The sequence below is a fragment of the Fopius arisanus genome, unplaced genomic scaffold (assembly GCF_000806365.1).
Source record: "Fopius arisanus strain USDA-PBARC FA_bdor unplaced genomic scaffold, ASM80636v1 scaffold00002, whole genome shotgun sequence".
Lineage (NCBI taxonomy): Eukaryota > Metazoa > Arthropoda > Insecta > Hymenoptera > Braconidae > Fopius > Fopius arisanus.
Genome location: NW_011887741.1, coordinates 601,715 through 628,218, shown reverse-complemented (window position 1 = coordinate 628,218; position 26,504 = coordinate 601,715). Strand labels below are relative to the sequence as shown.

Here is a 26,504-nt window from a genome sequence, read left to right as displayed (position 1 = left end):
TGACGGTATCAAAGTAAAAAACTAATGAGGTGTAAAACCTTCGCGCAGAGGTAACAATTACACAAACGAACTTTATAAAAGTTCCGAGGTGTAATTATGATTTTTAAACGAGGCATAGACTCATTGCTCTCCATTTTTATTTCTTAATTGATTCTCAAAGATGTCACGTCATCGGGATCAAGTTGGCAGTTTAAATTCGAAGGAATTTCTGGGAATCGACGCGCGAAGATGTAAAGAGTTCTTCAAAGTTCAAAGTCTCTCGTTTTCTTTTTTTTTTAAATATTTTTTCGGTAGTTTAGGCCGTTCCAGGCGCTTGGAACGAAGCTCGACGCAAATTCAATTTCCAATTTTATAATCAAGAAGAAAATTTCTCGTGTTTGTTTTTGTTCTAAAAATTTCTTTTTACCACCAAGAATAGTTTCCCCTGTGGAAGAGTGACTTTTTTTTAAAGAAAAAAACAAATTCCTCCACTCAGTACTAAAATTACTTGTGCATTTTATCCCAATTCGTGGCATTCCCTTGGTGATTTGTTAATCGTAGACTGATATTACTGACCGTACGATATGTAGGTTGAATAAGATATGTTCGATGTAAAAAATCCAGGAGTAAAAGTCCCGATAAAAAAACGAAGTTAACAATTTTGTAGCTTGTTGCATATTTGTCTCATGATAGATATGTCAGATTCATCTCAATCGGAATCTTCACTGTGTCGAAATCGTGGGTCATATCGGAAACCTATCGAAATTTAATTTTCCCAGAAAAAGGTGTCAATTCGTCTGATTATTCGCACAGAGGCAAGCCAAACCTATCGACATGTTTCAGTGCAATCATGATTTCCAATTCAATTTTCAAGTGCAAAAATAATGCCTGATGTATTTCTCCTTTCCCAAAAAAGGAGAAATATTCTCTTCAGGAAAAAATGATTGAATCACCAGATGAACTTACAATCTACTCCACAACATCGACAAACTAAAGGGTTTGTCTTTTGTCTTGAAGTATCTAGTCTCATTTTTCTCAAATTAAAAAAAAATACAATTGCGGGTTTTGCCTTGAAACCACTTCACCTCGTCCTCTCGTAACGCCCCCGTTCCTCATTATCCCAAAAACGTATACAATTGTTCCGTCTCTCCTTACGAAATAATTCAACCGAAAACCGAGAACTACTGGAAAAATCCCCAATTATTTTCAAAAGTTCGAGATTTTTCCAAACTAAATCCCGAGAATGGTTCAAGAATTTCTCTCTCCATTTCTCCATCGACTTTTGCCAACAGCAAATCCCAAAAATAAAAATCCATAAACAAAAATCGAAAATAGATAAAACAGGAAGAGCTAGAATCATCGGAGAAATTTACAAAAATTGGATGACATTAAAAGGCCCAATTGTGAGTTACGTTTAGGTCGTTAACAACATTAGCACAATTTAAATTCACGCAGTAGTGAGGAAATTCACGAGTGGTAGAAGAAATTACGATTATTTACATACTCTGTGAGATATGATTATTCTTTCCATATATCCTCATTCACTCTCACTAATTAATTGAGTGGACACCAAAAGCTTCGAAAATTAAAAAAACAGACATATCCCAGAGAAATTATCAGAAAATACAAGTAAACTCGATTGTTCCACTCAATTACAAAGTCCCCCATTCACACTCCACTGAATTTGTTATACAGGTTTCCTTTAACGGTTAATAATTATAATCCTCGATTTTCTTATCGCTTCGCGTACCCTTATCGCTAACTCTTATATTAATTAATCGATTTCATTAATTTATATTTATCCATAATCTCGAGGTGTCCAATAAATGGAATGTTACATATCGATTGTGACTCGATGAAATTTAGGAATGGTGGGATGAAATCAGAAAGATCAGAGGATTGACGTGTTCCGCTTGAAAATCCCATCACTCCTGAATTTATCGGATATCTCTCTATGTCTGCGCATTTGTAAAAAGCTTTTGCTACCTCAAACAATGTTCATCATCTACTGGCATAACTCAACAGTCCGTTAAAATACATATTTTCTATCTATCAATTATCATAATATTAAATCTCTCTACCTTACACTCAAACATAACACCAAATTACTCATAATTACTTCGTGATAATCTCCTTACAATCAAAGTATCTCCGCAATAATCAGTCTTGACGTACCTTAAATACCTCAAGGTCACGTTCGAAGAATCAAGCAGATCATTAATTCATACGTAATCCCCTCAAGATCATCTATCATTAGTCGTTAATTACTCTTCGTTTCTATGCATGTCTTAAAAATATATTATTGTCCTTCGATGAAAATGTAGCACTTAGTTTATTTATTCTTTCACATCAACACTTCACTAGTCATTCAATCTCGTGATTGTTCGTTGCAGTAATCGATTATTCAGGTTAATTAAGAGAAGGACTAGGGGAAATTTCAGTCTTCATCAGAGAGTTCATAGCGAATCATTCATATGAAATTATCGATTCTACTTCTTTTCCAATTTTTTATTTTACTTGAGAATTGAGAAGAGATGTACCGATTAAAAATTTAAACTCATTATCAATTCATCTCGAAAAATGCCGATCAAACGTGGAAATGATAAAGACCGTGTCCCATAAACATTGCACAAAAATTGCCAAAAAAATATGTCACCTCTCATAAAGACTTGAAGCAATCCCAAAGCTCTTCAATTAATTGATTAATAAACTCGAGTATCTCCCAGAGCCAATTAATCCTCGATTAATAGATCAAGCATCAAATTTCATCCCTCAAAAAATGGGTATTCTTCATCATCGGTAATTGTACTTGAGTGAGAATACTATTGGACGTCTCATTATCTAGAAGTGAGTGAAGTACTTGTTGACTATCATACATCGTTGTCATGGCAGAAGTCAATCTTTCGTCGGGCTAGGGGAAGTCTTCGTTTATCAATTATGAAGTCTGTGACACACCCCCTGATCCCCTGGTGTCCTGGTTTCCCCCCAACGAAGAGTTTTCCATTTGTCGTCAGAAGAGTCACTTCTGTCGCGACTTTCACCGGGGGCTGCTCGTCTATTTGAATAATTGTCATTTTCTTCTTACGGGCTGCCTTTATGTGGTGAAATATCCCGTCGTCTATTCGCTCTCGGGACTTCAGGGTGACGTGATCGTGTTTTCCCTTGTATGTCAGCAAGATATAGCCCTCCTCCAGGGAGAGAATCAGGTGTTCCAGTTTACCTCGACCAATCCAAGCTATTAACCCGTTTGAGTGCGTTGTGCGAAGTCGCAACTCAAATTTATTTGACTGCTGACCCTTTCGTCTGTGAATTCATTCGTTAAATACTCATGTAATGATAATGGTATCGGGTCTAGTACTCGGGGAATTTTCAGCTTATCTATTTAATTCATTTTTATTAATAATTCACTAGAATTAATAATTGAGAATGCTAGAATTTAGATGATGGACTGCAGAAAGTTAGTAGTTGGATCTGGTATAAATACTTCAATTCTAGCTCATTCTCAATACATGAAGGAATAATAGAGGAATAAAACGGGATTGGGTCAGATTCACTTACTCTGAGTAGTCGTAATTATCGTATTCAAGATCGAGATCCTCTTCGAATTCGTAGTCAGAGTACGACTCCTCGTAATATTCGGAAGTTGTGGACGTGATATTGCTGGTAGATGTGTTAGTACTGATTACAATGAAGGAGTTGTTAGTTAATTAGTAGTGGAAATGCATCAGATGAATACTGATAATTAACTGACCTTCTGCTGTAGCGATGTTTAAACTGGAGGAAATTATCTCCGTCGAATCTTACGGGTCTGTCTGATATTTCACCACCCGAGACGTCAAATCCCATGACTAAAATTAATTATTTTGACTGAGAGATAGAATATTTATTGTCTAGAGATGAGATACAGAAAAGGCACTGAATTTTTTAAATTATTAAACATGGATAATTTAAAAAATAACAGATTTTTGCATAAGGAGAAAAAATGGGATTTTTTGGAAACTGTAAAATAATTGGAGAAGATAACGGAATAATAAGGAAAATGTTTCACAATGAGAAAAGATAACGATGAGATTTTGTGAAAATGACTGAAAATCGTCGTGCATTCGTAATATTTTGGTGAATGAAAAGTAATATTTTGGTGGATTGAAAATACAAACAACGAGAAACTAGACTGTTAATCCAAAACTTACAAAATTCGCAGTGGAGTCCGCTGTAACCACTTGCGCATTTACAAAGGTAGCTATTCAGAAGTGGCAAACACACACCCCCATTGTGACAGGGATTCTCGTTACTGGGACATGGTAAACCGTCGTACACTTCTGTATTGTGCTGAGTGAAGTTTACAGCCAGATTCTGGAAGGTTTTGCCATTGACCATTAATCTCTGAACAGCACCGACTAAACCAGTCCAAGCCCCAGCAAAACGATGGACTTCTCTCCAGTGTCTATAAAATTCAAAGTACACAGGTTAATCTACAAGTTATAAAACCCCGAATTGCCTCGTTTTTATGAACTAACGTTTTAATGAGTTATTTCACTGGCGGATAAATTTTATCGATAAATCCCGACTCGTTACGATTTTATTGAATTTCTCCTGGAAATTATATTAGTCATTTAAATTCTTGGATATAAATTATTCTATATTGTTAAGAATGAAATTAAAATAAAATGCATATCAATAGTAAATTAATTCCGATCGATTAAATTCGAAGATCGAAAGAAGATTAAAAGTCAGATATTTAATTTTAAAAAAAACTCACTTGACTCCTCCAATATACAAGGGCATCTCGAGGTTGAGTTCCGTCAGGGGATTTCCCGAGAGTCCCCTAGCGACAGTGCCCTCATCGAGCTGAAGGAGTCCCTCCCTTCCGAGTCTGCTGATCCTAACGCAGTGCCAAGTGTCAAGAGTGACTACATCGGGTGACGTGATATTAGCAATTCCACTCCCCAGATTGAACCTGAACTCCAGCCTCCCCTGGACCAGATTCAAGCTGATAAAATCTCCCCTGCCATTATTCATCTGTCCATTATAGATAAGAAGTCCATCATTGGCTCTGGTGAGGAACCACAGCTCGATGGAGAAGGCTTTGGATACCCCATCGAGGCACTCGAGCTCGACGAATCCGTCCCCAGTGAATTCAGGGACAAGGAATTCAGTGAGATCAGCATCGAGAACATCGCAGTGTTCTCCAGTTCTCCCTGGAGGGCACTTGCAGACGTATCCACCCTGTGGGAGGATATCGCAGACACCTCCATTCCTGCAGGGCTCACCGATGCAGGGATCCAGGGATTCCTCGCAGTTGACACCAGTGAACTGAGGTGGACATGTGCACTTGTACTCCGGTGGTGAATATTGTGTAACAGCGTAATTATCGAAATTTGGTTCGTAATCGAGCTCGTAATCGTAATCGCACTCAGCCCCGATGCATTTTTTCCTCGGATGTTTTTTCGATCTCTTCTGTTTGGGAGTTCCATCGACTGTCGCACAGTGTGAACCCCTGCACTTGACGACGTTTAATCCAGGGGTTGTGTGTCCCTTTCGTTTGCCCTTTCCTTTTTTGGGGTTGGGACACTCTCGACCGTTGCACAGATCCTCTTCGAAAATTGGTTGACAGGTCGCACCGTTTTGACAGGGAAGTGAGGCGCACGCGTTCTCTGTGCACTCCTTCACACGATATGTCTCCAGGACTTCTTTGTCGTGATTAATGTGGAGATCGATTGGGGATCGATTGATCTTCAATTTTCGGATACACCCGAGGAGGCCTTGACTCGTGCCAATATTCTCGAACACTCGGCTGTAGTTCGTCGGAACGTTGCCCACGAACGTGTCCTGGTTCAGGTCCAGGGACTTTAGGATCCCCTGAGATTTTCCGTCGATGTCCTCTCCGTTATTGAAGATCAGGACGCCATCCTTGTGGTAACGTTTAGCTGTCGCGTGGTGGAAGTTCTTCGGTGTGACGCGCTCTGGAGACGTCAGAATCACCGGACCATTTCCCAGGTTGTATCGAAATTGGAGATAACCGTCGATTATAGCGAGAGAAACGAAATCCCCTGTTCCATCGCTCTTTTGTTGGTTGTAGAGAATTATTCCGTTATCAGCGTACGTCTTGAATTCAACTTCAATACTGAATTTGTGGTAGGCTTTTAGTCGGGACATTCGCACGTAGGATTTTCCGTCGAATGACGGTATCTCGTACTCTCGTTTGTTGATCTCCTCGTCGCAGAGGAGACCCGTGTAGTTCGGACGGCAGATGCAAACGAATGTCGATGACGGCAGATCGATGCACGTCGATGACGAGTGACAGGGGTACGAGAGACACGCCCGGAGCTCCTTCGAGGGTGTCACTGGCAAATAATTCGCTGGCAAGAGGACGCAGGATTTATTTCGAGAAGTTCATTCAAAATTTAACAGAAATCAAGCGAAATTTGAAAAATTCAGAATTCGGATAAATACATCCTTGAATTTTTGGATAATCCAAAATTATATTATAATTATATTAAAACTTCAAATTTTCTATTCCTAATCGAATAATTTATGAAATTGCGAATTTTCTACCCGTGCAATTCATTTATAAATTATTTTCCAAGATAATCGCACAATTTCTCATACTTAAAACATCATTCCAATTTTTTTATAATTCGCATTACTCAGGAAGAAATTAATTAGTGGAAATCAAGCTGAGGTTATTGAAAGAAGAAAAAGAGACTTTGCATGCATAAAACATTAGCGCGGACAATTCCACTAAAAATCGCACGCCCCGAAATTTTGAACTAAAAAAATTGAAATCAATTAAAATTTATTGCAAAACAGTAATAAATATCCGAAGTTATGAGAACAGTTCTGTCACTCGAAAAGCATCTCGTTAAATTTTCCATAACGACCGAAGAATTTTATTTACCAAAGCATTCCTGTCGATCGCTCGTCTCCGAGAATCCACTGGAGCAAATGCACCCCCCATTGACACACTCGCTATTCGGTATTGTGCAGTCCTTATCATCAGCACAAAGATCCCCAAGAAGTGCAGTAACAACGCGAATAGTTGCTGGTGTCGGCCTCGAAGCAGCTGCGACACCTGGAAGCCCATGATCATTATCCCCAACAGCCCCGAGTACGAGAATGAGAAGAAAATAAAAAGAAATAGTCTTGAGAGAAAAATGTCTGCATCTCCGGCGATTTTAGTGGAAATTTGCATCCTTGTGGGGAAAAAAATCTTATTACCGTGTTTGAGATTATCCCGGTCAATGGTGATGGACTCCTGCTGTGCCCGATGGGTGTAGTAGTACCTGGAGTCTGGCTCAGGACCAAGAAGATGCCTCGTTGATTTGGACAATGGAGATATTGCTGCCGCTGGTTGCGTGTACTGGACAGCCGTAAATCTCTTTACTGGGAAGTCGGTGTTCACTTTTGGATCGTCTGAAAGATTTTTTGTCTTTACCTACCCCTTGAAATTTCAATTAGACCAAAATCAGAAATCCCTTTTAATCGATTTTACAAATTCGGCGAGCTGCGGAAATTCTCAGGAAGGAAAAAAATTACGAGATGCTCATGGAAGTTCTAGTTTCAGAATTCTTCAGCTAAAAACGAAGGAACAATGAAGAGACAATGCTAAAGCTGTTTTTGACATTTTCCTGAGATGCATAATTGAAACGAAAACTCATTAGCCCAGCTGGGTCTGGGCTCATTAAAAAGAGAAAAACTACTTCCGCAGGTAAGCATTAACAATTAAAAGATCCGATCTTCAAGTTTTCCTAAATCCCGAATAATTAAAAAACTATTGACTTTATAAAAAAATTTAACGACCCCTTTTTCACCGGAAATCTAATAAATTACAAAAAAACCCTTCAATAATTAATACCGATAAATTAATACCGATAAATTCACCTTGAGCCACTATTCACCCGTAGGGGTTTTATTTCCGGAAAAAAAAATCTTTCCTGATGGAAAAACTAAATGAGTTGTTGACATTTAAATAAAAGTGGAGAGGGCAGTGTACCCCTCCACATTGATCATAATTGTTAAGCCCACAGTCGGTTAAAGCACATGAATAGAGTGAAACCAGCGTTTTGAGGGAGTGGAGAGTGAAATTTTTTTTTCTCGGTAAAAATTAGCGGGGCATAGTGCTCATTTATCCTTGAAAACTCATCATTGGAGTAAAACGAAAGGAACGGTGAAAGCGTTCTCCCGGAAAATCAGACGGGAAAGTACTCTTTGATACTCGTGTTGTAATTCATAAGTAAAAATGGAACATAAATAGGGAGCATTGAGAGGGTAATTTCTACGGGACAAAACCCACCAGATGAAAAACCGTATCGCTCCACTCAGCAGCATCTTGCGAGTGGTTTGATGAGAATGGGGGGTTTAATTAATTCCAGGAACCGCCTGTGCTTCCTATTATTTCACTTCAAAGGCTGACTTTCATTGGTTTTTCCACTTGGCCTCAGATTCCTCGGTATTATTTTGATACTTGGACCTTTTGAGCTCCAGGACTCAGAGTTTTTTTGAATTTATAATAAATGCATGTCCTGGGAAAAATGTCATTTGAATTGGAGAAGATAATTACGTTTCATTCAAAAAATTGGGGATATTCATGAGTGACTGTTGATTTTTTGTTATTTGGGCTTTTCGGTTTTATTAATGAATAATAATTATAATTTAATATGATTTATTTATATTAGCATGTTCAAGCAATTGAAAAAAATGGGGTACCAAAGAAAATGGAGAAAACTGGTAACCCAGCTGATTTATTCAATCAAATGATCGTCATTAGTCACTCTTGGAAGTGAACACGCTAAATGCATCAAACTCTCTCATTTTTCGATACTCTGGCCTCAACGCCGTCATCCATTATTTACAAGATTCAAAGTACCAAACTAAAGGATCACAAAGTACCTCGGGGTTTTCTCGTTGCGAATCTCCCTTTGCCTCTTCCGTTTTCATTTCCCCCAAAACCGTCGACAGTTGACAGAGACGAAGAGCCCCAAAATAATCCTACCAGACCTATTTATTCATTCATTACTCATGCCGGGGGTGAAGCTATTTATGGAATAGTTCAAACTCTTGATGATCTGTCCAAAGTAAAGAGTCCACGAATAATGATTGTTTTTCATTAAAACGGATTAAGTTGCTTTCAACTTGTGCCTCTATTCCCACTATTCTCCTCTATTTCCACCTAAATTTTAATCTCTATTTTTTTATTAATGGATTCAAAATAGTTTTGCACAGTGTCTCGATTTCTTTATTCTATAGTTAGTCTTCCAAGTTAATTATCAATTCGAAAGGCAATCACGATTTTGTGAATCAAGATTGTTTATTTATTTCTATTACGCCAAATTGATTGATTTTATAGATAGGACTTTTAAAAATAATCATTGTATTTTTAGATTGGATTATCGGATTTTTGTTGTTGAGACTGAAAGATAGAGATTGATTTGAAAAATCCCTCTGGAAATCGCAAATTCTGCCAATTGAATTGAAGGGGGTGGAAGCGGGTTGCGGAGGGGTCATCGGGTTTAATAGATTCAAGTAGAAAAAGGGGTGGGACGAGAGGAAACTTCAGAGTTTATTCTCGTCCCTCGACGGAGTGCACTTCCTCTCAAGAATTTCCTAGTTTTCTCAATACAAGTTAACGAAAACCTTGAAACCCATTTCCCCTCGACATTACTAATTGTTATTCAATTCATTCTCTTTTAATGATGTTTCTTTATTCCTGTAGAGCCATTAATTACTCCAAGATTCTCATTGTCACACTTTATTCCAGGATTGAATTTTTTTACTCGACGCGAAGCCGGAAGATTGCTTCCAACTCGAGAGAACACTATTGATTGCAGTTACAATCACAATTTCCCTAAAGTGTGAAAATAGAGCAATTTATCGAATTATTGTGTATTAATTACGTAATTAATTTGATTTAATTCATATTGTCAAAGAAATTATAATTGTATCTAATTATTAATATTGCTAAAATTAACGAAATTGGTCAAATAATTTTATGGACTGGGGAATGCTCGGAATTATCCTTCGGAACTAATCAAAAATGGTCAGCTGGTTTTTTTTTTTGTTGTATCATCTCATGATTGAGAGGATAAAAAAAAAGAGGGAAAAGAAAAATCTGAGAGGTCTGGGATGTGAGCAAGGAGATGGAAGATACTGAAGTGCATGAGAGTGTGAATGATTCAGTAGTGTATTGAGAGGCTGGGGAGGTGCACATGTGCTCTTTTTGAGGTACGATGTGTGCACATATGTGGGGGATAGTAATAGTCTGGCCAGACGAGATCCGCAGGTTGATTTACTTAAGTTCACCTTTGAAGACCATTTTCACGAGTAAACGTTGCTCAATTACTTGTTTCGAGCTCAAAGGAGTAGAGAGCTTTATCGATGTACAAAAATTATTGAATTTTCAGAGGTTGGGAGGTTGTGTGAGTTAAATATGCATTTCAATCGATACGTCAACCGAAGGGGAATAATTAGAAGATCATTATGGAAAAACGCAAGAATTTTATTATCCCTCATTACAGCTCTAGCAATCACCAAGACCTCCACCAGCCCTCCCTCCACAGGTAATTATCGATATTTTCTTTAATCTACGTAACTATTTCCAACACACGTCATTAAGGATTATTAGTCTCGCTGTTAGTATCTTTGGAGTCTTTTGTGGATCGATTTTTGTGCTATGGCTTATTGTTTCGAGTGTTGGAATATCTCAATATTTTGATAAATAACGCTGCAATTACATGTCTTCTTTATTGAGAGGGAAAATGAGGAAGATACATTTCTCACAATTTTGAACATTGATTAAAAAAAATCCCTTTATTTGCTGTATCATCTCACAATTGCAGGAAAGTAATGAGATAATTCAACAATTATGTAAAATGTGTAATTTTGAAGGAATACAATAAATTTTAACGAAAAGGAATAGCTCTGAGGAAATTTCTGAAACGAGTTGGATAAAAATACATTTCTCACAGCCTGAATTGATAAAATCGATTATTTGCATTTTCTTTTGGTCTTTCGGCTCTCGAACGGGATAATCTCAGTATTTCAATAAATAAAGTGGGATGTAAGGCGAACGCTCAGTAAACCCACCTCGGCAACGTCCAAATGCCTGCGTTACGACGTCGGCCTGATGACGACAGGCATACAATCGTAATTCACACTCGTTTGCGTACGTCTGTCCATCGCTACCACAAACTGGCACTGATGGTACATCAGTTGGACAGGAGGATGGACATTCGCAGTGAGGGCCACCGCCAATTTCAGTGCAATGGCCACCGGAATAGCATTCCAACTCGTTACAGCTTGTTGGCATTGTTACACTCGTGTCCGCTGGAATTGAGACAACATTCTTTGGGTCTGGGGGAATTATTGACGGGAAGGATGAGACGTGTCTGAGAATTCTGCTCAAAAAAATTACTGAATCTCTCCGAAGCCTCGAGAAAATAAAACGAATGCAGAAATAATGAATTTCCAAACTTCTCGCACTCCGGGGGATTCGAATTTAATTAAATTTTTGGAAAGAATTCTCATTATTGAGGTAAGTTATTGTAATCTAGGTGAGATAATTGTAATTGGATATTCAGTGGTTAATTAATTCAATTGCTCCTCGGCCTGAAATTGGTACCTGAAAAACAGCCAGTGGGTGTGAGAATCTTATTATGATCTGTACAAATGGTACATTTCTGTCCCTGAATCTGTTCCTTGCAGACACATCGTCCAGTCATCTGTTCGCAATCCTCTCTAGAGGATCCGAAAAGGGAACATCCACAGGCTGAAATAATAATGAAATATAAACATCCCCTAGATTCTAGGTACTTAATCAATATCAATTTTCCAATTCGTATTGATTCATTTTAATTGTTACATTTACTGTTGATTTATGTTCACGTTAATAAAATGACGTTAATGTAAATTACTGATTTTATTTCTTGACGGGTAATGAATAAAATCTTACGAATGCATCCCTGATGTCCCTCACTGATTTTCGGTAATCCCCAGTATCCGGGCATGCATCTGTCACACTTGAGACCCCCGACACCTGGACGACACTTGCACTGTCCAGTCTCAGGATTACAGGTGTCGGAGATGCTTCCCAACCTGTTGCAACTGCAGAGACTGGGGCATCCAGCCCCATCGGGTCCCAGTGCAGCTGTTTTTCCATCTGGACAGCATCCATGCCAAGAGTCCAGGCACTTGACAACTTGAATCCCCTGGACTACTCCGGTAAAATAAAAATCACCATGAGGGTTGCTCTCAAGTACTTGTTTTAAAATTTTAAAGTCGCATATACCTTTCTTGCAGCACCGTGCAAATCGGGTGGTTTGGTGGCAATAACTGTTACTAGGGCAATCACGTCTGTCTGGACCACTTCCACAGTCGTATTCCTTGCCCTCATCGTCGGTTAATGGAGGATCTCCACTGCAAGGTTTTACTTCCATACCTGGTGACATTTATTCGGTGAGAAATTCGACTTGAGAAAATTTTACATTAGGACACGTTTTTTCAGGGGTCATGGTAATTTTAATGAGATTTTTCCAGTCTCGCTGATAATTTTCAAATGATTTAGAATTATAAATTTTCAATGTTGAGGGAAAATCGGTGACAAGTATGCCATTGACATTTTATTATTTTTTAACTGAACGTATGGGGAAGGGGAAGAAAGGGGAGAAAGGGAGAGGAAAAGCTCAGGGATGGACGAACCTTGGCAGAGATCTAAGGGCCTGAGTCTGAGCTCCTGTTGCCTCTGGCATGCTTCAATCTTCATGGAACAGGCTGAGGGATAAATTTTCAGGTCACTCCCACATACTGGCATGGTACTCTCCTCATTAGCTGTTGTGCAATCGAACTTGCAGCTGCACCGAGGAAATCTGTCTGGTCCCAGTTCACAGGTGGCTTCAAAATCACAGTGTATGTCCTTACATGCTTCTCGTTCCTGACTACTCGTTACCTCGGCAACGGTTGTTGGCAATCGTGTCACCGACGGTGTTGACATTGTAGCTGGGTTTATATGAGGATTGGTTAATTGTTAGTGGATTACTGCACTGTTAGTAATTGAAAAACTCCGTAGAGAGGTCATGAAAATCGTTCAAGTCACGCGTTGCCATTTTTTCCACTTTGGGATTTTATCACGAGAACGAGCGGTCTCACAGGAAAATGTCGTTTGACTTTTTTATAGAGCAGAAAATTCCCCAGTAAAAATTTTCCTAACATTATTCTCGAAAACCTGTTGTTTATGAGATAAATTAACGAGACAATGAACTGAAACTAGAGACTTGAGATTTCAGGGAAAGCTTTATTTTTTTACTATCGAAATCGGTTTTTACTGCCAAAATGAGTGGTTTTATGGAAAAAATTTGTTTGACTTTTTTGTAGAGGCGGGCATTTTCTCGAAAAAAGTCTTATAAGATTTTTCTTGGACATTCCTCGTTGTGTGGTAATTTCAGGTTAACTGGAATCGTTCTAACTCATCCATTGATTTTCCTTCCCCAAATTACTGAGTATCAGCTCTGGTACTGAAGCCAAATTGATGACAACTAATTTGCAAGAGTGTGAGGGGTATTGGAAACTTACTGAGTGCTGCAACGGCAAATTTCTCACCGCACTCTCCATGAAATGCTACGTGCAGACTTGGAAGTTTACTTCTGAGTTTGTCGCAGGCAGTTCGTTGTAAGTCGCACTCGGATGGGTATGTCTTTGCGTCAGTACCACATACTGGCTCTCCAGTTGGTTCTGGACAGCTTTCAGGACAGACACATTCACCCGCTGAGCAGTGAGCGCCGTTTTTACACTCAATGTTGGTGCATAATGCTGGGTTTCAAAGATTTTTCGTTCATTAAAAGTTCCGTGGCCGTTACTCCCACGTGAATGGACGAGACTGAATGGAGATAATAATTCTGGACTCTTATCAAATTCGCAAATTAAACGGCCGAGAAGTTCCAAATATTTAGAGATTTCCAATTACATTTCCAGAGAATAGTACTTGAACTCTGACCTTGCAAAGTCCTTCATGAATTTATTAACTAACAATTACCGGAAATGGGAATCGTTTTTCTGTAATTTTGAATTCATTAGTGTTTTGAATGGAGCCGAAAATCAATCCGCATCCTATCTCTCCACAAAAACCTAAAAACTCACAGCATTCGCCCTCGAAAGCGACTGTAATTACAGTCTTGGTACTGCACGATGTATTTTGCATGGCGCACTCATTAGCGTAAGTAATTCCATCGCTGCCGCACACTTTCCTCTCCTCATCCTTCTGAAACAATACAAAAAAATGAAAATAAAGACCTAAAAAATGTCTCATAAATTCAAAGACCTAACCAGCCGGATTGAATGATAAATTTCTTTTAATTCCACCCCACTGAATCTCGAATAAAGGAAACACTCGTAACATTTCGTTCACTTGTTGCGCATTGAGTCTTGCATATGGCTCACCACCCCCCGGCCACCCTTTTATGGAATGTTATACTTAATTAGTCGTGCTTATATTCATTTCATTCAGCCGTTTGTTTGCTCGTTAAAACTTTTTTTTACTTTTACTTCCACTTGTTTTTTGTGGTAGATTTTTCTCCATTTTCTCTTGCACGAGACAACTGGTCACGTGCCCAGGGGGTGGTAAAGGATGGATGGGGGGTGGAAAGGGGGGTGGTAGGATTGTTATTATTGAAACAATATGTAACTAAGTGGAGCACAACGGAGAAAGGCCTTCTAACCGTTGTTTTGAATGCATACGTGCAGAGGCTTCATTAGTTCTAATTGGGATTCGAGACCGTTGTGGTGTTTGTGGTGGTCGGGTGCAAGGGAATAATAGTTATTATGGTATAGCCGCGGTTGGGAATGGCCGGTGGTAACGCTTGTGCCAGAGAAAATAGGGGTACAATAGAGGTGCAAGAGGTGGGTGGCGATAGGTAGGTAACTATGGCTGCAAATATTCGATTTTGGTCTAATTGGCTGCATCGCGACTCTAGACTTTTTCGGGGAAGAAACTTTTCTTTCAGTGGAAATTTCCGGTTTTTTCTTTTCAATTATCCGATGATTGCAAAGACAACCAAAAATAAAAAACACAACTTCTCTCATCTTCTCAAAGTATTCTAATCAATCGATCCCCAAACAAATTCCCGCTCCCGAAATTCTAAAAAAACGCTGAATTGAATATTCGGTATCTCCACTCATAAAACGAGAGAATCTTTTCTCCTAAAATTTTGTCACAATGCGGGACACCAAACAATGATCTCCTATCAGAATCCCTGGGTGTCACCATCTGCTGACTGGTGAATTTGAAATTCAGAGAAGCTGAGGTATCAGCATCTTTGAAAATTGAAAGAAAAAGGGCAGAACCCGGATAAAATTCCGAAAATGTCCACCCATTTCAAAAATACATCCTCAACGACTTATTACTTTTTCCCATTTTTTCGCGATGGGGAACATTGGGATGCTGGTACGACAGAAGAAACGATGAATTCACTCGATCGAGGCGATTACCGATAAGGATGCCCTAGGATGCCTGAGAATCGAGGATGAGGGCAATTTTTCTGGTCTCGTTGGCGTTAGGTGTCGACAATGTTCGGTTCCACCCAATAAGCACGGGATAGCTGGCTCAGCCCTCCAGACATTTTTCCCATCCGAATTCCCTCTCTCGTGCTCATTGACATTACAACCTCCATCCAAAATCGTTTCATCATTCTGGATATATATTTTTTCAACCCTTTAAAATACTTCCTAAAGAATCTTATCAGTAGTGCAGCTATGAAAATTATTCTTAAGACCTTTTTTGTGGAGTATAACCAGAGCTGCAAAAAATGTATCAATAAAAATTTCGCTATCCCTGGAACATCGAGGGATATTCCTGAAAAATTGACCCATTATTGAAATTAAATTGTAGACCGGTACGTAATTGATGTTTGGATTTATTTGTTAATAGTTGGCCTGAGGTGAAATCGACAGAGGAATCGAGAAAGAAAAACATGGAACATTTTGAATAACATGTTTGCCCGTGATTCACCGCATGGTTATACACGCAGAGATGGAATGCTCTTCATGCACCCTCGACGTAATTTACATTGTTTGACAAGAAGCACTATACCGGTGCACAGTGAATGCTTTGAAGTTGTGACTCAAAGAGAAAGTAACTTTTTCCTCTCATTTTTTTTCATTCTAAATTTTTCCTTTCTCCCTTTTTTTTTATTTTCCCCTTTAACCCAGGGCAACACCAGTATCTGGAGAAGTAGAGGAGTGGAGGAGTGGATGAAGTGCACGTAGAGGTTACCCCAGGTACACATTTCTGGACAAAGGTGGATTATTTTCAGGGAAAGAGGACTACTATCCATCATGGAGGTTCTAATGCAATTTATGGTAACGAGGTATTGTTATTCCAAAAACAAGACTCACCGAATCTCCGCAGCTTGTTGGACACACACATTTAGCTTCACCAGTACTGTCGCTCTCGCATTTAGCGTAATTGTCGCATTGTTTGCTCTCGCAGCCATCTGGAAATGTAAGAATGATTTTTGGATTTTGACAAGTTTTTCATGTGCTCGTCTTGGATTTCTCAATTTTGCAATTTTAAATAACCACAATTAGTTTATACAATCCCTCAAAACACGTAGAATAACAAGAAATTTTCTGTACCACATGAATTTTTCAGAAACAAAAGATTTTCCCTTTAGGACGAAAAACCATTTTCTGATAGGAAATAATTTCGAGGGGACGGTGGCAGAATCGACAAAACGTCAAGTACATATTCAATGAAATTTACAGGTGAAATAATAAAATGAATTATATATTTCGGGCGATCTGTTAGCTGGCTCTCGTCTTGTGAATCTCTCTGTAGATTAAAACGCGGTTTCATGCATATCACGATGGTTGGGACTCTACACCCACATACCGTGTGCTATGAGTTGTTACCCCGAGGCATGCATGCTGCATATGCATGCAACCACCATTGGGCCAACCTTCCCCCAATGCCGTACCCCAACATCACCACTACTCATTGTGTTACACGTACATCAAGCAAAATGTAGTGTTGCCACGTTCAAACCAACACCCTCTCCATTTTCCTTTAACTCCTCTCTCTGGGGGTGACTCCGTCCCTTCAGAGATTTCGTACTGGATTTCAATGAATTCTTGGAGATAAGTCCTCACCACACCCACTTCATCCATCATTTTCATCAGACCGAATTTTTTTACATTCTGCACATTCTCTCTTGCACCGACCAACAACACTAATACTAAATTTCACTTGAAATTGCTAATGGAGAATATTGGAAATTTTAATCAGTGACAGAAAATTTCTAGTGATTTTTTGTTTGATGAATCGTTGTAAAATTCATAGGAAAGTTGGAGTGAAGAGATTGAGTTGTTTAAATTTCCAACGATCATCCAAATTTTGGAGATTTTCTGGAAATAATTGAAATGAAATTTCATTGAGTCACTGTAAGTCCCATCTTTCCCCTTCACCCCTCATAAATCTCATATTTCATTCTATTCATTAAGCTCCCAATAAATTTAAATGATTATAATTTTTAATTTATTCCCTTCAGAACAATTTTCTTAAGCAAGAACTGATAAAAATTCTGAATGCTTTCAGAAAATTATTTAAATGGAAGAATAGAATGTTCATCTTTTAATGCCGAAGAAATGCAGTTATTCAATTTCAGATTCTTCTCTTCAATTCTATTTCTCAAACTCGACAGCGAAATAAGACATTTATTGAAATGCCATGAAAATCCTCCAGGAGAAAAAATTAATGTTTCCAATAGCTCCAATTTTTGTTGACGACCTTGAGATTTCTTAGTTATTCACTAGAATTATTTCTCAAATTTCTTTTTTGCTTCGCTCTGCTGTATTCTCTCCTGCTTTGATGTCTTCTGGGTTTCTGTTCTCTTCTCTGCACTGCTTCTTCTCTTTCCTTCTTGTAGCTGCTGGAGATCTGTTCCTCGTGAATGAATGATTTAACATGATTTCCTCAGACTTATCAACTTGCACGGACCGTGACGAGAGGCTCCTCGCCGAGTTATATTTCTAACATAATCGTTTGAAACGTGAAGACCTGTGATTGGTGCGGCGATTGGAGCCAATCACATGAGTGTATTCTTTTTACCCCCACCACCAAGTTTTGCACCAATCACTGCCATACGGTCATGTATAAAGGAGAGTGCCGTTTCAGAAGAACATCAGTCTTCGAAAATCTTCGGGAATGTAAGGATCAATTACGACGGGACAACAGCTTCACGGTTTCCTGAAAACTAAGATTTCTGCAGTACACCTTCTTCATTCAGCTCCAATCATGAGGCGATGCTTTTTTACTCCCGCCATGGAATTTTCTGCCAATCAAGAGGCCACGCTAATTTATAAAAAAAGACTGCAGTACTGGAGAAACTTTAGTCGACGGAACACGGCAGAAGGCAAAACATAAAAATTATGGTGCGGTACGGACGAGTGGCGGGAAGTCTCCCGTGGTTTCTCAGAGTCAACCAAATCTCTCGAGTACGACTTAAAGCCTCAGTTCTTCAATAATCGGACAGGTGGCGTTGCTAGCAGGAGGAAATCACCGGAATGGTCCTCCGTATTGAAAATTAAGACGTGTCCACGGTAAAAAAATTCTATACAATGATAGATACACGATAGGTTCAATTTTTTAAACATTCCGTCAAACGGAAAGTACGGTGAAACTCGAGATTTTATGGTGCCTCCCTTGATTTCCTTTTTCAACTTCTATTTACGTCGATTCAACAAGACTTGATGCACCTTGAAAAGCGTTTCTCCCGAGTTTATGATTTCTACCGTCAAACTTCCCAGAACATGACATCCAGAATGGCATTAATAAAGATTCTCGGGTATTTGCATAACTGCATCCCCTTCCTCCATCGTGGAAAACCCTTCCTTAAGCCAGAGAGAATTATCTTCTACGGCTCTGAATGAATATAGGAGTGAAGGGAGAGGTACGAAGTAGGAAGTGAAATGGAAAAACAAAGTGGAGACGTTGAAAAGTTGTCATTAAAATTCATGGGTTCGCGATTCTTGCTTTGCGTGTTTGTTCATTTCGGGATTGTTATCCGGACCATCAGAGAAGCAAGTACATGTTCTTGACGATTCAAACACATAATTAATTCGAGAAAAAAATACAGAAACGACTTTTCGAAAAAAATTCCTCCGACAGGATTTGAACTCAGATGTTTCCACTGTGTACTCTGGCACATCAGCCACTCGTTCGTTGACTTTCAACTCGAAAATATTAATTAATGAGATTAATTTGCCATTGCCACTATTCGTTATTTGATCCACAATAAAAAAATATCCGAATTTTGAGTTCTATAATTTGACAAAGGATAAAATAAAAATTGTGAAAAAAGTGAAAAAAGTGAAATATTAGGAGTGACAACTAGTGAAGTGAAAAGTGATTACTTACTGCACAATCCGTGGTAAAGAACTTTGATTTCTCTTCGGTGCTGACAAGCCTCCAATCTAAGTTTGCACTCATTGCCATAGCTGATACCATCATCACCACAAACTGGATTGAATTCAACAGAGCACGTGGGACATTGGCAGGTAGCAGTATCTCCCTGCTCGGCACAGATGGCTCCCCATTGACAGATCTGTGAGTAATCCAAGTGTTATGTCTTTTAAAAAAAAACGCGAACAAAAAAATGATTCAGAAGAAATAACGGAGCTAAGAAAAATACTCTATCGAGAGAGAAAATTTTTCACGTCACGTTCTATTTCTATAACCCTCAGCATCGGGCGTGACTGGGGCTCTTCATTACTCCAACAATGAGAAAAAAAAATACCTCTCATAAAGTCGATCGACTTCATACCAGAGAATACGAGAATATCATTCGTCAATTCTCTTGAATATCACATTTCTACCGATATATATTCTGATAATTGACCACAACTACATCTGGATATAATTAATATATAATTTACATATTCTCTGTTTTTCGTGCGGTGAGATACATTTGATTTGATACATTTTGATATTGAAGATGAGTACGGAGTTTGGGTACTCTTCAAATTCACAGGGTATATCCAATTAGCGTCGATAGGAAGGATCTCCTTGAGAGATATACAGGGAATAATTATTTGTGGAGTAATTTGGTTCATTTGAATTTATATTCTGGCGATTTTAGTGGGGAGATTCTCTGATTTCACAGAGGCATCCAATTAGTCTCCAGCAGATGAATTGGTTAGAGTGGAATGCAACAATCAAGTGGAATATGATATATCGATAGAATCTCTTGCCTTCTCGGTGCAGGGTCCTCTAGATCCGCAGTTGCCAATGTATGTGACCTCGATGTTACTCTTAGTTAGACACGCCTGTCTCTTCAGTTCGCAATGAGACTTGTACGTTGTACCATCATCTCCACAGACTGGCATCAATATTGGTTCACATTCTGGACCGCATTCACATTTAGTTATGCCGTAACGATCGATTGCACAATCCTCCAATTCACTGCAGTGCGCATCATCGCAGGGGTTCGTTCCTGTTAATTAAATCACGGGGGATGAAAAATTTTTATTTCGTTCTCAGGGCATCAAAGACATTTTTTATTCCATTCCGGGATTATTTGATAAAGATATCGAATTTTTTAATTAAAGGCGCGGGCGTAATAACAGTCTTCGCTAGCTTTCATTTCGTTTTTTAGTTGTGTGGTAGTGGAAAAAAATCTTGGCATTAGGGGTAAATTCTTAGAAATCAAAATTGGGTTGTGGTTCAAGGTAGGGGATGTGGAAATTTTGTCTTCATTTCGGTAAAAATGGGAATGATTCGTTGAAATTTTATAAAAGCCGTGAAATTTCTGGATTTCTCGCCTGAAATCAAACTCACAATAATTTTCCGAAAAAGTCACTGGTTTTCTAAAACCAATTACGATAATTGTAAGAAGAAAGTTTATGAAATCGAATTTTTGAGCGAGAAAGAGCGATTCGAGTAGAAATGGTGGGATAATGCAACGACATTTGCTATTAATTCTAGCTCTTGATAATTATCCTCCTTCCCCATTCTAATCAACTCCCGAATGGAATAAAACAGCCCCTGGAAGGGGTTTCCATTCAACTGTAATTACATCGTCATTTCTAAACGTACCTGAGCTACATGCACCATTGTAAATTTTTCTGAGTGGTAATCTGGACCTGCACGCCTCCTGCCTGAGGCTACACTCGTTGGAATAAGTTTTACCATTGCTACCACAAACTGGTGAGAATTCAAGACCACACTGTTCCCCACAGCGACAACCTGGCTGCCTTGATTCATCCAGTTGACACACTTCCGGTTCAGTGCAATCCAAACTGCCACAAGGATCTGAAATTAAACGTCAATTTGCCATTTAATTAGCCATTATTATCAGGGAAGAGTGGCCCAAAGTAGAATTACTCCACAAATTCATTTACAACACATTATTGGTTTTTCACAAAAAAAATAGCTTCTGTAATTTTTTGCGAGATGAACAATTCAAAAAATTTCAAAAATAAATCTCAAAAAATTTGAAGAATTGAAAAAAATCCAATTAGGATAAAACTATCAGAGTTAATTTCTAAAAATTCCAAAATATGTGAAAAATAAGTGAAAAAAAATTGGCAAACGACGGGATCGAAATATCTCGTTTATTTATCTGACCAAAAAACAAAGGCAGGATTGCACTTATCGCCGGAGGTGATACGGTGAAACGGAAAAATCATTGGCTCTGGGGACGGTAAGGGGGTGAATTCCATTACCCGAGCGATCGGTGGTCGAGGGAGTGTTTACCCGCTCCATTGGTCTGTAACTTGAGCTCAACAACCCCATCCCCTAAGAAACAGGGGGCGCGTTTGCTTGTAGTGCTTCCAACGGGGCGAGAAAAGCAACTTGCCTCGTCAGGAGAGAACTGAAACCCAAGAGTCGTGCAAACGGGAAACGGAATTCCAGTTCCTTCCTCCTCCAATCTCCCCCTGCCACCATTCCGCCCACCACCCCCTGATCACAACCCAAGAGATTAATCTTGACGCGATATCCCCGGAACGGACTGACCGAATCTCAGCTTCACTCCATTGAACTCTTACATTTCCGATTTCTCTATCACGTTTGAGATTTTATTCATTTCATATCCGCAGGTGATAAACCCCCGACGGCATTTTTATTGTTTTATTTCATTTCTCCACGGATTCTCACGCAAAAATTAACAAATTGAAACAATTTGCGCCGCAGGGAACATTCACCAATTACAGTAGAATCCCGTTATAGTCTACCTCTCCCCAATGTTTGTCTATGCGTATCTTTTTGTTTCCGGACTCTATCTAAAGTCAAAAAATTAATTTTTCTCATATTCGAATTTCCTATAAAAAAATTTTATGGAGTGCATTGATATCCGCTTAATGACTGTCCCTTCAATTCAATTCCATTTTGACTTCTAAACGCGCGTACAGCCCTCAACTGCTGTCAATACCATCCTCATCCCCTGGGTTTGATTATTATTCCGCCCCTGGAAGTTAGCCGATGCAAAGGAAGTGGGCGGAGGTGGTGAGAAAAATGAGTAAAAATGGGAGGAAAGTTGAAAGGAACTTCGAAGATTAGAGCGTAAAGTCAAGCGCCTCACGTTGCGCCCGGGAGGGATGAAGAAAACAATTGCCTTGGGAAGCTGATGGCGACTGAATTTTAAACGAGTGACACTTATCTACTACCGATGACTGATTTCAGGGGTCACGGGGGCGGGGCTGAATGATAGAGTGATTTTTTTCAAGGATTCAATCGGTCACACCGTGATTTATGCGGTGTGCCACGCTAAAGGAAATTCATCAAACGGGAGAGCTGGTTAAACGAGAATTTAAAAATTTATTTCAATCTGGGATATTATTTTTGAGAATTCGCTAGGTGGTGGAACTTCTATAAAATTTAATACCGAATTTTCGAAGGGGTATTTGACGGAAATCTTTAATATCAAAATTAAAAATTTGTTGAAAATTTCTCATTTATTTTGAAGATTAAAAAAAAATGTTGTTCATTTGAAATATTATTTGAATTTTCAATTCAGTACGCCTAAAAATGGGGAATTATTAGAACATTTGAAAAATCATATGATTCATCAGTAAATAATTTTTAATAATGTTATTCAATGGTATATTTGCAGTTACATTTTTTTAATTCACATTGCGACATGAAGTCCACAATTACTCCTAGTGATATCGACATAATATCATCCCGTATTGGAATCCTTCAGTAAATTAAATTAATTTAGCAAAGGACTTCCCTCCGTGGATTAGCCTCCGTGTAATTCCGTGCAATATTCCCCTCCGTGAGAGAAATTTCGAAATTTGAGTGATATAATCGACTTTTGGGTGTATCTCCATGACTTGACGAGGTATTTGAAGACATGGTTGGCTGAGGATAGTCGTCAGGGATAATTCGACAATCTGCTCGTTAACAGTCAGGGGAATGGTAAAATAGCAGTGAGAAAGAGCTCACAGGGTTGGTGAGCAAACCCCGGAAATACATTACACAGCTTGACGTTCAACAAAGCGTAATCCTCTTCTCTCACCCATTCGTTCATCATTGGTGCTGTCTTGCTAGTATTTTCGTCGTTGAATTTTCGTTCATGTGGGTTTACACGAGCGTCAAGCCAACCGAAAGTGGAACACGCTAGTCTAGAGACAGGTACAGTGTGAACATCCACTGGCAGGTATATATAAAATAGACGAGAAAATAGTGTATATGGATGCACACATCAGTCTCCCGTCGCATTGAGTTTCTCTCGCCTTCTTGAATTTTCACGTTATCGTCTATGCCACAACCATCTCAACCATCTCAAGTCCAACCCTTCCATTTTAAAATCGTTCTGCCCGTTATTCATTCTGAAAAATCCATCCGGATATATCTCAACTGTCCGCGCGCTCTGTTGATCCGAAAATCAGATAATTTAACATTTTTTTAATTGAGAAATAAAGGGAATTCTAGAATTTTATGGTATTTTCAAAATTAAAAATTCAGGGGTGCAAGGATGTAAAAAATGCGACATCGTGAAAATAAAAATCTCGATTAATTAATGAATCCCTGAATCCAGTGAAGTGTGACTCTTGAAACTGCCAAGTAGAAATAAAAAAATTCTCTCGCCTCGAGAAGAGAGAACTAAAAACAATTTAGCGTCAGTTTTCCCGCTGAAAATAAAAGGTACTCTTAAATTTGGCGTAATGTGTTTTCCAAATCGTCAGTGCATACAGCGGTGTAATGAAAAAAGGTGTACGACTTCTCTCATTGTGCGCTTTGTAGCGGTAATAATACCCCATGAAATCGCTTAATCTCATGACCATTGGAGGAGGTGAACACCCGCTCGTTTAAAAGTTAGATTCGGTACGTTTCCTGCCTCGTCAACGTTCAACAACGTCGTTCGATATTTCCTCTGCCCAGTTTTTCTCCGGAGTGCATTGTCAACCTTCCCAATGCTCGTTATCCTTTTTTCTTCTTGTTTTTTTTTATTTCCCGTTCGAGGCATCCCTGGGGGCTTAGAAATCCTTTTTCCTTATTTAGCGATATTTTTTACTCCCCATTTGCACACCCCATCTCGTGCAATTCACCCATTAAATCATATTCCAATCTCGTCATTCGCAATTCGATACTCGTTATACATTCTTAACAAGTGGGGACTTACTCTCTCATTCCATATCGTATAGGTATTTTTTACATTAAATCATCAGAAAAATTTTATCATTTTATCAATTTATAGCTGTAGAAATTTTAAGTACAAATTCGGAACAATCTTCTCTTAAAATTTAATTGAAAAATTGAAATTTTTGGGATTCGATTTTGGCGCCTGGGGGTTTGTAGACTTTAACAGAATGGTAAAAAAAAATTATAAATATTTTTTATAATTATGTCATCACAATCATTATTATTATCGTATTGGGAATGGGATAGTTGAATTCATTCAAACACAGTTGTTTCGACTGTAATCACTCCCTATATTAAAACGCACGAGTAAAAAAACTTCCGTTTGTAAAAATATCGATATCGCGATCTGAGTCGATGATTAACGTCAATTCCGATGTATTTTAATATCGATTTAATTAAGTCCTGCTGCAACGATCACCCCTCAGCCAAAACTCGGAACAAGAATGCAATTACAATCTCATGATTTATTCACCATAAAAGTCTCAACGGTGGCACGAGGAATTGACGTTAATTCCATTTACGCTCACCCTTAAATTTCAACTGGAGAAATAAAACTGGTACGTAAAAGCTCTCAGAGAGACATAACGCTCATGCCAGGCAACTTATTGATCTTCAAAGTGAGAATGTATTCGTTCATGGAAAGGGCAACTGGTGACGATTGATAAAGGGCGGGCATTGTCGAAGAGACCGATGTGCCCCACTGACGTTTTTTTTTTTACCGTTCACCGAGAAATGTTCCATCGCCGGATATTACTTCCCTTTGTTCATTCCCTGATGAAAAATAATAAAAAAAGTGGGAAGTAAAAATGGTAGGACAATCAGAAAACAGATTTTTCAGTAGAAAATTCATTCTCCGGGGTTGAATTAAAAATTTTTTTCCATCACGGCGAGCAGAAAACCCTCGGCGAAATGAGAAAAATGGCTCCGTATTTATTCTTCTTTTGATTAAAAAAGAAATTGATTTCGTTTCATTGAATTCAGTGATGGTAATTACGGATTGAAAAATTAATTACACCCCGGGAATTTCGGCATTAAAATTTTACTGATTTTTCAGGTGAAATATTTCTGAGTGATAATAATTGAGTCTAAAAAATTGGAAAAAAAATATTTTTAATGAATAAAAAATACAATAATAATCGCAATGATGATAAAAGTAAACTTTAATAAATCGATAAAAATGGATGAAATAAATGATATAATTTAAATCGAATAAATTTAAGATCAGTCCGAAAAAATTCATGTTTTTAAAAGGAAATTAATTTTTAATAGTTGAGAGTAAAATAATGCAACGGTAATTCACCAACTCACCGCATTTCCCTTTGAATTCAACCGTGACATTGACTCCCTTCTCACAAATGAATTGATTCAATGCACAAACACTCGGGTAATCGATCCCATCGCTTCCGCAAATAGTGTCGCTCTCATCAGCATTTGGGCAGCTCTTGACGCACTCGCACAATCCTTTCGTGCCGTCTGCACTCTTCACACATTCAGCACCAATCGTGCAATTAACACCGTGACAAGGATCCTTGATTTCTGCAACAAATAATATAAACAAAAAAATAATCATTAAACACCTGAATCTGAAGTAAAACGCGCGATCAATTGAACCTTTTAGCGCGCAGCAACTCCATAAAGCCATCGCCAACAATATCGCGGTTAATTTCATGATGTTACCAGCTTGATTATTATATCGATAATTATTTTGATGATTATTTCGATAATTATTCTTCTATTGGTCCACAATTCGGAGAATTAACGATGAGAGATCGGGTCTGAAGGTGACGTTGTTATTCATTGAATTAATCACGCCTGTGGAAATAATCGGCGATGAATGGACAAAGGCATCTGCGATTATCCCGTAAGCTCGTTAATGTAATTTTCCATGACTGATCAT

At 38.6% G+C, this 26,504-nt stretch overlaps 2 protein-coding genes across 8 annotated transcripts in view; one reads left to right on the top strand and one right to left on the bottom strand.

Moving 5' to 3' along the window:
* The window catches only part of LOC105265931 (histone H2B.1, embryonic-like), a 69,389-nt gene that overhangs the window by 6,691 nt on the left and 36,194 nt on the right, over positions 1 to 26,504 (top strand). Inside the window, exon 2 of one of the 2 annotated variants that reach the window (XM_011303773.1) lies at positions 15,893 to 15,944. The exons of the other annotated variant lie outside the window; for it this stretch is intronic. Coding sequence (XP_011302075.1) covers positions 15,893 to 15,906 — 14 coding nt within the window. The 3' untranslated portion in view covers positions 15,907 to 15,944. Of the gene's footprint in view, positions 1 to 15,892; positions 15,945 to 26,504 lie in introns of those variants that run through there. 2 annotated transcript variants of the gene reach the window in all.
* LOC105265985 (agrin) overlaps positions 283 to 26,504 on the bottom strand; it is a 219,642-nt gene continuing 193,420 nt past the window's right edge. For 3 of the 6 annotated variants that reach the window (XM_011303875.1, XM_011303885.1, XM_011303849.1), the window contains 19 exons: positions 25,916 to 26,143; positions 21,056 to 21,271; positions 20,212 to 20,453; positions 19,379 to 19,565; positions 16,360 to 16,457; positions 14,107 to 14,227; positions 13,543 to 13,779; positions 12,673 to 12,969; positions 12,263 to 12,412; positions 11,927 to 12,187; positions 11,597 to 11,743; positions 11,062 to 11,301; positions 7,198 to 7,392; positions 6,878 to 7,051; positions 4,739 to 6,338; positions 4,170 to 4,423; positions 3,731 to 3,827; positions 3,538 to 3,657; positions 283 to 3,282 (listed from right to left, as the gene is read on the bottom strand). In XM_011303875.1, coding sequence (XP_011302177.1) covers positions 2,850 to 3,282; positions 3,538 to 3,657; positions 3,731 to 3,827; positions 4,170 to 4,423; positions 4,739 to 6,338; positions 6,878 to 7,051; positions 7,198 to 7,392; positions 11,062 to 11,301; positions 11,597 to 11,743; positions 11,927 to 12,187; positions 12,263 to 12,412; positions 12,673 to 12,969; positions 13,543 to 13,779; positions 14,107 to 14,227; positions 16,360 to 16,457; positions 19,379 to 19,565; positions 20,212 to 20,453; positions 21,056 to 21,271; positions 25,916 to 26,143 — 5,297 coding nt within the window. In that variant the 3' untranslated portion in view covers positions 283 to 2,849. The remainder of the gene's footprint in view (positions 3,283 to 3,537; positions 3,658 to 3,730; positions 3,828 to 4,169; positions 4,424 to 4,738; positions 6,339 to 6,877; positions 7,052 to 7,197; positions 7,393 to 11,061; positions 11,302 to 11,596; positions 11,744 to 11,926; positions 12,188 to 12,262; positions 12,413 to 12,672; positions 12,970 to 13,542; positions 13,780 to 14,106; positions 14,228 to 16,359; positions 16,458 to 19,378; positions 19,566 to 20,211; positions 20,454 to 21,055; positions 21,272 to 25,915; positions 26,144 to 26,504) is intronic. The other 3 variants (XM_011303856.1, XM_011303860.1, XM_011303868.1) reach the window with 3 other exon arrangements.